The 12,327-nt window shown below is 43.9% G+C and overlaps 1 protein-coding gene across 3 annotated transcripts in view; it reads right to left on the bottom strand.

Moving 5' to 3' along the window:
- Window positions 1-12,327, bottom strand: part of sdccag8 (SHH signaling and ciliogenesis regulator sdccag8) — a 35,314-nt gene that overhangs the window by 8,309 nt on the left and 14,678 nt on the right. For 2 of the 3 annotated variants that reach the window (XM_053875773.1, XM_053875772.1), the window contains exons 14-16: window positions 5,786-5,913; window positions 3,492-3,600; window positions 2,163-2,294 (exon numbers count right to left, since the gene is read on the bottom strand). In XM_053875773.1, coding sequence (XP_053731748.1) covers window positions 2,163-2,294; window positions 3,492-3,600; window positions 5,786-5,913 — 369 coding nt within the window. Of the gene's footprint in view, window positions 1-1,622; window positions 1,999-2,154; window positions 2,295-3,491; window positions 3,601-5,785; window positions 5,914-12,327 lie in introns of those variants that run through there. The other variant, XM_053875775.1, reaches the window with a different exon arrangement.

Here is a 12,327-nt window from a genome sequence, read left to right as displayed (position 1 = left end):
TCAAAATTCACGACCATGTTGTGTAATGAAACTCTGTTTACAGGATAAATCATGAGTCAGTTGAGGGGGACATGTGGAAAGGGGGGTGGGGCCAAGGGTCATGTTCTCCACACTACGCACACATCCTTTAAGCCATCATAACCCTGGTTTGTTTCAGTAGGATAGAAGATTCCAACACTCCTGAATGCACCATCCACACACATCCAAGACACATAGCTCAGTGCTTCACACTAGAGAAAGAAATGAAGTACCAAATCTGATCTGGTCTGTCAAAAATTATGGCGCTGGAACCGGAAGTTAGCAACGCGCATGCCTGAGGTCTACCGTCTGCCGTTTACTGGTGAACTAGTGAGCTGCAACTGGTACATGGATATATCACGCAAGTTAGTGAATTTGTTTTTTTTTTATTATTATCAAAATATTCTACATTTGACCTTTTAATCTGTAATTCCACATCAGGCTAGAACCAGAAGTTAGTAAAGCGTGTGCGCAGGTTCTACCAACTACCCTTCCTGCCACCAGGTTCGCTCTAAACTTAGACTCAAGTGTAAAAAAAGGGGCCATGAGAGCTGACTCCTGCTCCTTTTAAATCTATAGGAGATTTTTTGTCCCATACACTCTGTCATGAGGTCAAACGTATTGAAGGATCTTCAAATAATTATTGATTCAATAGGGCTGGATTAAAGAAATTAGAATATCAGACAAAAACGTACAATTTCTAGATTACATTGTTAAATGTAGATTAGTTTAATAATAATAAAAGAAATACATAAAAATAAATGAACAAACTTGTGGGATATAATGGAGTGCACACATGCTCACCAGTAAATAGCAGTCAGAAGAACACACACACGTGCATTACTGTAGGTATAGAAATGTCATGTAACTTGTCGTGTAACACAATTTACAATGTATCAGAAGAGATTCTGTCATGCATAGTCACACCAGGTCCAAGAGGAACCTTTATGTTTCTTCATCCAATTCAAAAACAACACAAAAACATCACCATAAGTGCCAGGAAAGCTCTGTTCAGGAAGAACAGGAAAAGTGGCAGAAATCATAAGAACTGCCCTTCAATCTGCTCCTTTTCCATCTCTCTATAGAGTGTGAGCTACATACAATTATAGCATATGTAATGTTCATGTCAATGGATGAGATGAGAGCGAAATAAATACATATTCTTACATAAATAAAATGTACATAAAGTGTCTCTCAGACTGCACCATTAGCTTTATTACATGGTCCTTTATATTTAGAGTTTGATTCTGACCCTGAATTTCAGCACATAACTGTGACCTTATTTTAATTTATTTCGTTCCATTTTTATATTCATCTGTTAAGATGATAGTCCGATATATATAATAATTGTCAGGTACAACTTGAATCAATACACACGCCGCAGTGAAACATCAGACAAATATTTAAATTGTGGTCAAGCGGCTCGCCAGTCCAGAAAGTTACCTCCGGCAGAACAGAACTCAAGAGAGACTTTCCACTTTCAAGAGAATTCATCAACCAAGTGTCAAAGCAGGAAATAAAACTCACTAAATGCCAAGAGTGATTATCGGAGTGCAGTTGGGAAAAGAGAGAAGTTAGGAGCCAACTTCCCAGCCAATCCACTTTTGGCAGCCAGTTTCCTGCTCTGCTAAACCTCCTGAGAACATGCAATCGCAGCGCGCGCACATGCACACACAACCGACATATGTGCCGAAACATACAGAATATTCATATTTCACACTCTGCGACAACTTGCATTGTTTTTCCGTCTGAGACTCGCACGGAGGGAGTCGCCACCGGAGACAGCTGTGACTCCGTAGACTTTGTGTTTTTTTTGGCAGCGACTCACTGTCGACAGGTTAACACCGGTGGGAGGCAACAATATGTAGTGTCAGTGATGGAGCAGGGAATATTGTGAGAGTGTGAGTCGTGGGGGAGAGAGGGGTGGAGGCGCTCCGGAGTGGGATCACGCTGGCACAGCTAGGCAGGACGCCAAGTGGCCTGTGGAGACTCACACATTTCCAAGGGGACAGTCAGGGGAGCACCCGCTCAGGTATAATGGTAATGTTACACTATAACTCGTGATAAGCCTCATGATGCATGAATGTTTCCACTACGTGGGAGAAGAATTTTCTATCAAAATAGCGTCGCACTCACAAGCATACCTGTCTTTCATGCACTGGTGCATGCGGCCATGCTGCACACACTGCTCCTCCATCTCCACGCAGCGAGCTCTCAGACTCTTCACGGTGTCTTCTAGATGTCTCCTCTCCAGCGCCTGATGCTCCAGCTCACTCCTGAACACACACAAGCACACACACAGCTCAGAAACATTCAGTGGCCTTCAAAAATAAACTACTTCATAAGCAGACAATTTTGAGCTTTCAAACGCTCCAGACATGCGTTGCGTCTTCAACATGAGTAACTTTGAGAACCTTCAGGGCACCCTGAACTCCATTTTCTGCTTGACAAGGCCTCGCAGCAGCAGGAGTCTGTGTGCCTAAATACTAAACACAATTTGTCAGGGACTCCTTATTTATCGTGCCGCAACTGTCTCGGTGCAACCTCGGCGAGCGCGACTGAAGCAGTCCAGCAGGACTTTAACCGCTACAATGACTTTGGACTCCAGGAGCTCAAACAGCTCGAGGCTCAGTCCACACCAACTCCACACGGCTGCTGCGAACAATCACAGGCAGCAGATGTAAGCGGACAGTGCAGACGGAAACCACTGAAACTCTCAGAAAAACATTTGCTACTTTCTCACTTCTGAAGGAGAAAGCGAACAAATTGTGTCGTCGCTGCGTGCATGTATCCCGTGGCGGGTGAGGACAGTGAGGTTTGGCAGGGCCAGATTGGGAGCCGTCATGTGACTAATATGCAGCACAGCTCCAACAGCTGACAGGACACTGGGCCCAGGGTCACGCACTCACACGCACACGTGGCAGCCCAGATGGAACACTGGGCAGGCCCACTGTGAGGACCGTAGCATCAGGTTAACAAGAAAACAGGTCAGACCACAGTTTGAATTATGTCACCGCACTATCTCCAAATAGCCTCATTAGATAATGACAAGAGGAGAGTGCGTCTAACAAACAATCATACCGAATGGGTTAGCTTTTACAGTTCGGCACCTGAGGGTCATTTCATGAGCACCGTCCTGTACGTGGATCTAAAGGACATGTTGAATGTCAGAATAATATCCTATTAAACACTAACAGCACCATGTAACTCCTCACAGTCTGGCCTGACTTCTGAAAATATTCTACAACGACAATAAATGTTTCATACCTCAAAGAAATATTGAAATGTCTGTGAAGAACAAACTTGTTTTAAGGACTATTTAAAATGTTTAAACGCTGATTTTACATTTATAGAGTTAAACATATCCTAATGGAAATTTGACATCTGCTTTTGACCTTCCAAATGGACTCCTAAACTGACGAAAAGCCACAGTAATTACATAATAATAAAAAAATATATATAAATTTAATGACCTGTTTTTTTCTGCCAGCTCTTCAAGAGTGGCGCCCAGCATGCAGCACTGGTCCTTCATCCTGCTGAGGAGGGAATTCTGGGAGCTCAGAAGAACATCCATCTCCGCGGCTGCAACGGACAGAGACATGACGATAGTTACTCCGAGAGCTGCAACAGTGTATGCAGTTCCTGAAAACAACAGCCCTCAAGTCAGTTTCCATGCAGAGTTTCAGGGTCAAGGCTCCAGCAGATTCACATATGGCAATCGAACATGCAATATAGAAAAAACATAAGACACATAACATTCAGATCATAAAAGTGATTCATTGCTTCACCTTCTACGACAAATGGATGAGAAAGAATGAATTGTCCTCTGCCTAAAACATAACTCTTTATTAATCACTAATTATAAGAGCTCAAACTCAATGAACAGAAAACTACAAACAAACAAAAAAGGCATCTACAAGTGGGAGAGAGTTTTGATCAGTCAAGACTGCGTTTGTATCAAGGTATAAGAAGTGGCTTAAACCTGGATGTAACAACAGAAACAATGATCCCGCCAGATAATACACCCCTCTCTCCGCACCCCTAAAATCTGCCTCCGTTTTAAATATCTCATTTAAAAGTGGAGTAAAACAAAAGTGCAAAGTAGAGGGAAAGAACGCTTACAATTAAAACTGTGGAAATGGCCAAATGAGCCGGGGGATTGAAGACAGTGTTTTTAAAAGCACTGTCTTTCTCCTCGCCACCCCTTCCTGCCACGTCCTCGGCGCTCATGGGGGCTTCTTTCTGAACAATCCAACTCAGTTCTTTCATTTTTGCTTTGAAACGATTCACGTTCCGCTCTCCAACATATGTCTTCTCTTTTAAAATAACAATAGCTGCCGTTTGGAGTCAGCGAATGATCCACCTGCTCCAACATTCTGTTACAGTCGACCGAAACCAAAACATTTGCACTTTGAAAAGTCGCTCCGACTTCATTTTCACAGAATATTAGGGGTGACACACAGAGCGAAACAGACGGAGGTAGTGACAATACAGAGGATTTTGCAGTTTTAGACCCTCAGTCACTCAATGACACCTCCCTTATGTTATCACCGACAGCGCACAACGGCCTCACTGAAGTGGCTGACCGACACGACCTGGACTCCAACAAATCACCTCACCTCACCGAGCAAAAGGTTAGAACATGAAGTTTGCACAGAGCTGGAAAAAGTTGTGGAGGAAGAAGGCTAATTAGCAGACCAGACTTTGAATGTCTCTGGCCGTGCGCAGGCCAAAAAGAACCCTGGGACACCAAAAGGCAGCAGAACTGGCAGTGGAAACAAACAGAGGAGAAATGAAGGAGGGAGGAAGCACGGCAGTGAGGAAGAGAAACAAGTATCATCGAGAGGCTGCTCTGTATGCGTTTACTTGAAAAAGAAAGGGAAAAAAATAATAAAGGGCGGGTGAGAGGGATGGATGGAGAAATGAGTGCACGGACGGATGGAGGGACAAAGAGGCGGGATTTGGAGAGCAAGAAAGCTAATTATCCAGCTCGTCTGTTGGGTTGCACGGGGAGAGGAAGTGATGCGAGCTACTAAAGGACGTCCAGCCCCCCCCTCCCCTCTCTATCCACTGCTTCCTGCTGCGCTCTGATGTCAGCTCTCTTTAGACAACATGTGTGCAGCCGAAACACGCCAGAAACAAATCCTTTGTTTACCCCCCCCTCGCTCTATACCATCCATCGATCCATCTTTCTTCTATACACTCGCAGGCTCCCTGCTTGTGGCAAGGAACCACAGGTAAATAAAAAGATACTAAAGAGGAGGAGAGGAGGGAGGTGAGTGGGTGGTGATCCAGATGGTGCGGCAGATGTGCCAACAGCAGCAGCTCTGCTGCGCAGACAGACAGGGTGCTCTGAGTCGAGGCTCTTTGCTCTGCTCTCATCACCTTCCTTCGGCTTCATCTTTCTCTCGCCGTGTCTGCTGCTTTCTTTTGAGGTCACTTATCTCTCACTTTCTCAGGAGTCGTGAGGACTGAACCCTCGGCACAAGAGTAGTGACGTTAGACATCCTTATTCTGGAAGATAGGAACCACCTGTTCCTAGCCGGGCTACAGAGAGAGCAGAGTACTGTACCCGCACTTTTATGGGCCAGGGTGCGGGTTTCTGTAGACCCTCTTTTATTTTCAATACAATTCAATACAACCATGCATCAAATGTAAAAAAGTGTAGGGCTCTTTTTTCAAACAGAAAAACATGACAATCACAACCTTATTTTAAAAACCATGAAATAGCTCACATGAACAAAATCATTTCAACGTGGTGACTGACCTTTCTTCTGGTGCTGTGACTCTGCTTGCTGAAGCAGCAACGTCAAGTCTTTCTCACGGCTTCTCCACGCAAGAGTAGCAGAAGTCATCTTGTCTTCGTGAGCCTGCTCTGCTGCCTCCCTCTCCTGCCTGAGTAAACAACATAAACATCATCGTTTCTCTTCATAGATGAATCATAGGGCGACATTCAGGATGTCTCTCATGCAAAACAGCTTACAAAACTGTGTTAATGCTCATAGGCTCAACCCAGAGCAAGACACTAGCGAGTGAAACAGGAGTGCTCTCAGCACTCTCAGTGAATTGGACAACCAATTCCAAATATACTTGCTATTTTAAATCACCTCTTCTCCTGCTCTCACACAGAAACACAATATTGCTTCCAGTTTTTTTTAGTTGCACTCAAAAGTTGTGTAGATGAACTTGACACAGCGCATCTCTCACATACTCCATGGAAAAAATGATGTAAAACGGAAGGGAGTTTACCAACAACTCCATTGTGGACTGCATGATTTTGAATTGATAAATGCCGAATGATTCGGTTAGTTTCTTAATTCAGCTAATGTATTAATGCCGTCAATAAAAGGTGTCTATGGAGTGCACTTTCAAAATGAAAAAAGTGGAACTGAACAAACATCCCAGTGAGGAGCTGCTGTGACCTATTATTTTCTGTTGCTGCAAAAGACGGTGGAATTGAAGACAACCAAGATGAGGACATCCTGGACAGTGGAGGCAGATCTTGGCCCTCTATTTCAATCGATCTTGGATGACTGCCAACAGACTACATAAAGAGGCATTAAATGTGTAAAACAAAGTCAATATATTGCACATATATTTCTGAATTTTGTACGATAACATTTTGTTTCCGATGTTTTTGAACATATTGAAAATAGAATTAAACTGGAGCAAATGTCTTCAAAGGTCAAAAACAACCTCACTAAGTGTTCCACCTTTACTCTGGTGGAATTTTAAATCTCTTTTTTAAAAAGTATTTGCTACTACTGCATCACTAGTTTAAGCTGCTGGGATGTAAACTTGAAATGGAAAATGTAGCAGCAACACAGTCAGAACGGAAGCGTCACCCAAAGACATATCACTGCCAGTCTGTAGACCCCCTGATTGAAACTGCAGCTGTCCACACACACGCAGGTTGAAAAAGATGGACGTTCCTCTGCCACTAAATTTGGGCCCTAATCGAATCACTTTCATCTCTTCCTCTGTCCCAGCATCAAAATTGAGCAGGTAAGATGCAGAGTTGTGTATCTGTGCTGGCGTGGAACAACACTGCATGTTACCTCCGTTTGAACCAAACTTCCCATCTTAACTAAGTCCAACCGTATCCTGACAACAGAGGCACGCACAAAGAAGGAGAGAAAACAAAAACTACAAAGACAGGGAGGGAGAAAAAAAAAATCGAACAAATAAACAGAACTCTTCCTGAAGTCCAAAGGCGCTAATGAAGAGAGAATTCTCCAGTTTAAGTGAAAACTTTTCTCCCCTACAGCGCTTGGCCTGCATCTCCAAAGTGACCGCGTCTGTCTGTTCCTCCGTGCGTGTGTGTGTGTGTGTTCTCCTGCTGTCCTGCTGTCTGGGGTGTGAAAGCGGGTGGCGGGTGTGCAGGGGACACAAGGATCCTGTGTGTGTCTCTATGTGTATGAGTGGGTGTGCGAGAGTGAATGAACCCCCGCTGGGTTTGAACAGCAGCCTGAGCCACCAAAGCGCACACCAGGGCTCAGCGGGAGATGGCGGGCAGGCGGTGCCAGCCATTTGGTCCTGCAAGAGGTTCCAGGGGGGCGTCTGTGTTTGTGTGTATGTGGGTGATTTGAGTGGGGGGGGGCACATAACTCACACCAGACCTGTTTAACCACCAATTAGCATCAGACAAAAAGCCAAAAAGTTCCAGCAGTCAGCGAAAGAGACGATGAAAGAGACAAAGACAAATCAAAGAGAGAATCATCTGTTTGGTCGCACCGATAATCCGAGCCAAGATTTGACAAGTTCAACCTAAGAAAAGTTTTCAATAGTTTTTTTGTGGTCCATTGCTGCTCACACACTAAAAATGACGGGAGCTTCAGCCATCATACAGCATCCCAGATAAATCCAGACCTCTGACTGACCCCAGCTGCACGTGGTCAAGTTAGAAAACACACACACATCGGAAAGAACACAGGGCTATAAATACCGCAACTTGAAAATTTCACCTACAGAGAGTAAATGCCAAACATTTGCATTCGCAATTCGCAACAGCTTTCGGTCATGATCCCCAGCTTTTCAGCAAAATTGACAGTAATACCTGGAACAAACTATCTTTTTAATCACAGTTTCTACTTCAATGTTCAAGTGCTTTACTTGTCTCACCACTTCTATTAATGATGTAACTATTTTTAATGAACACAGTAAAATCAAGTGCCAATACCTGTTCTCAGTAATTGTGAAAAAACAGGAAGCAACATAAGCAATGAGAGTGCAGATCCAGGCCCAGAAGTGAGCATTTGCACCGAAGAGAGGAGCAGAAGCTGGAGCTGGACAATTCTCTGCGGACATTAATCTGCCTCCCAGCTAATTGGTGAATGTGCTCTGGGTGGCTGCCTGTGGCACGCACTCTAATTTGGGCCCCAGTCGCTGAAGTCTGAATGTTCAGTAGGAGGATTGCTGTGCCTGTTTATATATGCCTGGCCTGGAGCAGCGGAGCACAGATTGATAAGTACGGCCCCAGCCATGTGGGCCAGGGGTCTTAGGTAGACTGGAATGGCAATGGGGCTGCGGCCAGGTACTGCGACTGGCGGGTCAGTGGGGAGGGGGAGGCAGAGGCTGAACTGGAGACAGCAGCGAGGAATAAGAGAGGGTCCGGTCGGCGCTGCTTGCCTAAGTGGGCACTATTCAAGCTGTTGACCATTAGATGAGGGGTGCCAGGGCTCCACCGAGCACAGAGTTTGCAGCGTCCCGCGGTGCTGCCGGGCCTTGTGGTGCCAGAATCGCCAAATGCTGTGGTTTATCAGAGAACAAGCACAAATTGGAGTCAGACGGTGAACTTGGAGGAAACTGGGAACCTGTGCCAAAGCCAGACAGTGCCGACCGCTGCTCAGGCAAAGTCGACACTTTCGGCAAACACCAAATGACTCCGAAGCAAATAAGCGCTAATTAAGTGAGTAGTCATCTTGTTGTCACCAAATGAATAAAATAGATCTCATTTAAAATTGAGCGGCTCATGAAAACGAGCAGCTAGCAAAAGCATCATCCAAGCTACAACAGAAATACTGGTCGCACTTCAGACTAGGGGATTATTTATTACCTTAAATAAACTACACACTCACATGTGTATTTGAAGTGTAATTAGCCCATAATAAATCATAAAATATTAGTGATTAGTTTCTTGCTAAGACTGACTAGATTTTACCTACAAATAGTCACCAAAAGTTCATAGTTTTAGCCTTAAATAAGTAACTATCCTATTAATAATTGATATGTGTTCTCCAATCTAAAGGGTCTTAATGAATGAATTTATAAACACAGAAAGCTCAGCTCATAAAAGAGACTAGACAGAAGAGAGCGCAGGTATAGTCACACCTCAGGCCTCTAAATGTATGCTTTAATGTCGCTAATAAAGCATATATTAATGATAAAATAATAATATAAATGAAAATGCTATCGATGCATTTAGAGTCTCAGGAATTTGAAACTTCAAAATATGAACTGACTTATAACAGAATACAATGATGAAGATTTTATACTAAAAATTACAATGAAAACGAGATTTACTGAAACGTACTGAACTGTATCAACAGTACACAAGGGGTGTTCAAGCTAAGATATTGGCAACAGAATGTCAAATGTTGAGTTTAATTGATGCACAAGTCACATTAAAAATAGTGAAGGGGAAAGCACTCTGATTTACAGTCATTTTCCTGTCTATCAAAAGCAGTCAAGATGCATATTTTTACAACCCAGCCAGTATTTTGAGACATTAAAGAAAGAAAAGGACAATCTAAGTGTTGCACAGATTTTCAGGAATGTAACTGACAGACAAGAAAAAGGACTGCGACTGAACTAGAAAATGTACTTTATTTAAAGCGTTAAATATACGTATCAGCCTGAAATATGCATAAACGATGACACATGCAGTGAATCATCTCTGTGGCCCATTTCCAGGGGAGCTACTCGTGATCGACTGCATCAATCAGAGCATATACATATTTAACAGAGTGACACGCAGAACTGCAGATATGATGTCTGTGGTGCGCATGTGTAACTGGGACACATCCTGTCAATACCGGGAGCTTTGTAGAGAAAATAAAGTGACATACTGAACATTTCTCTCACTCTCTATTATTTATTAACACTGCATACAATAAACATCTGAATTGTTTCACCAGCGCCGCAACGCTCTCACCTGCACCTCAATGTGTTTTAGCACATTGGCAACAAACCTGGGGCTGACTCCAGTCAATAATTCACCGTCACCTCACCAGAAATAAAAATCTGAAAAACAGAGGCCGCCTGATGTAACGTTGCCAGTGTATCTGTCCGTCTATCTGTCTGTTATCCTCTCCGCTCTGATCCTTTCTCTTCATCTCTCCCTCCTCTTTTTCCCCCCCTCCCACCTTTTTCCCAGTAACTAAACTGGCTGTGTCTCTCTCCATCTGCTGGTTCTTCCTTCAACGGCCCTGCACCTGTTCACACCTCCTCTCCTGTTGGCCACCTCTTCTCCCTGCTCTCTCTCCCTTTATCTCGCTCTCTCTCTGCCTCCCTCCATCCTCGCTCGGTGCGACGCTGCCAGACCCATTCCTGGCTCACTTAGCCTCTCTGTCATTCAATCCATCTGTCGGCAAGTCAACTTTGTTTACAGCGGGCGGCCCCAGCCTCTTTTCTTCATCAAGGAGCCCTGAAGGCCTCCCGCTGCCACCAAGGTCAACGGTGAGCCAATTGTGCCCCAGTAGAAGAAATCCGCAACTGTTCCATGAAGAAAAATATAAAATGATATACTCCCCACCACTTAGCACACAAGCAAGCAATTAAGTACAGATTTGAAGGTGTGTGTACTTGTGCAAATCAACCACTTTCCACTCATTAATACAGGCAAGTAAACATTCGCTGCGAGAGCACATGTTTCCTCAGAGAAAAACAAAGCTTTAAACTCAAGTAATTAGCTGCCGAGTGGCCTCAGTCACAGACCTGAAAATACAAAGTTTTAGGTTTTAATTGGCACGGGAGACTGGTTCTACCGTCACAGGAGCGGGCTGGCACTGCCGTGCATCTGTGCTTTTCAAAAATAAACACAGCGCGTACATACAATATGCTCATGTGCTGACCCGGTCCAGAAACCTGGGATGTGACACCAGTGTCAAATAGGCGGATCGGATCTGAATCTGTGACAAAAAAATAATAATAATGAAAAGCATATGCGCAGAGGTAGAGGTTACATGGATTTTCATGGAGGGGATGGATTTGACATCACACCTTTTATTTACTTCCAATCAGGCACGAACACGTTCCTCTAAAAGCTGCTGCGAGCTGTAAGGCTTCTATTACGTTCAGCACGTGATAAATTCAAACACTTAACCATATTTAACAGCGATTATTATAGAGCCCCAAAACATCTTCAGAATACAGCTTCATTCTGGGCGTATTTTTAACATGCTATCTGGGATAAGAAGAATACAATAGATAAAATAACTAAATTGTATTTTCATAAGACAAAGTAAGATGGCCAAGTAAAATGACTGGCGTTTCTTACCGTGAACACCATCTTCAGGAGTATTTGCAAGAACTAAACTTAAAAACACTGGATGCACTGTTGTAAATTTGTGTTTAGCAGCTGCAGTAAAACTCCTTCACTGACACCTGGCATCCACAGAAATGGGTGTAATGTTGCAATATCACCATAAGAAGGCGTATGTTTCTTTAATGTGGTCTAAGTTTGAAGACTCATAGAGCTAAAGCCAAACACGTAATGTTGGGTGGATATCAGGAGGCCGCGTCGAAGAAAATAAACTCGAAAACACACGGATTTGAACACCACATTCAAGAATTATGCAACAAATAAAAATCACTTTGCAATATAAATTAACCAATAAACTTGTTTCCACGCACGGCTCTAAACCTTTTTCTCTGAGGGACCATTAGCTGAAATGCATCACAAGACAGAGCGGATGTAATTAGGTGTGAAACAAAGAGGTTTTTAAAGTCCTCTGGGATGGAACAAGGCTGAAAATGGCACTGCAGGGGGGCTTATGCCCACCTGGTACTTGTGAATGTATACCATCTATTGCCAGCCTCTACTGTGCGCTTCTGCATATCACCAAACATCGTCTCATCCTCACCTACAGCAAGCATCATGACGGTGGGCCTTCTTTCACTGTCCAGCCTCATCTCCAGTGTAATCTCCTGCATTTTTAATTGGCTGCAGACTCTCCCCTCACGATGAAACCAGGCTCAAGTGTGTGGGAGTCAAGTTGTGTCAGCACGGCTCTACCTGGTTCACACAGTAATTAGCTTAGGAAGTGGAGCATATGCAAGCGCGCAGCTTTGATGTTCCTGGCATTTTGT

The sequence above is a fragment of the Synchiropus splendidus genome, chromosome 9, assembly GCF_027744825.2.
Source record: "Synchiropus splendidus isolate RoL2022-P1 chromosome 9, RoL_Sspl_1.0, whole genome shotgun sequence".
Taxonomy (NCBI): Eukaryota; Metazoa; Chordata; class Actinopteri; order Syngnathiformes; family Callionymidae; genus Synchiropus; species Synchiropus splendidus.
The sequence above is the reverse complement of the archived record's forward strand: the minus strand, read 5'-3'. Positions and strand labels throughout refer to the sequence as shown.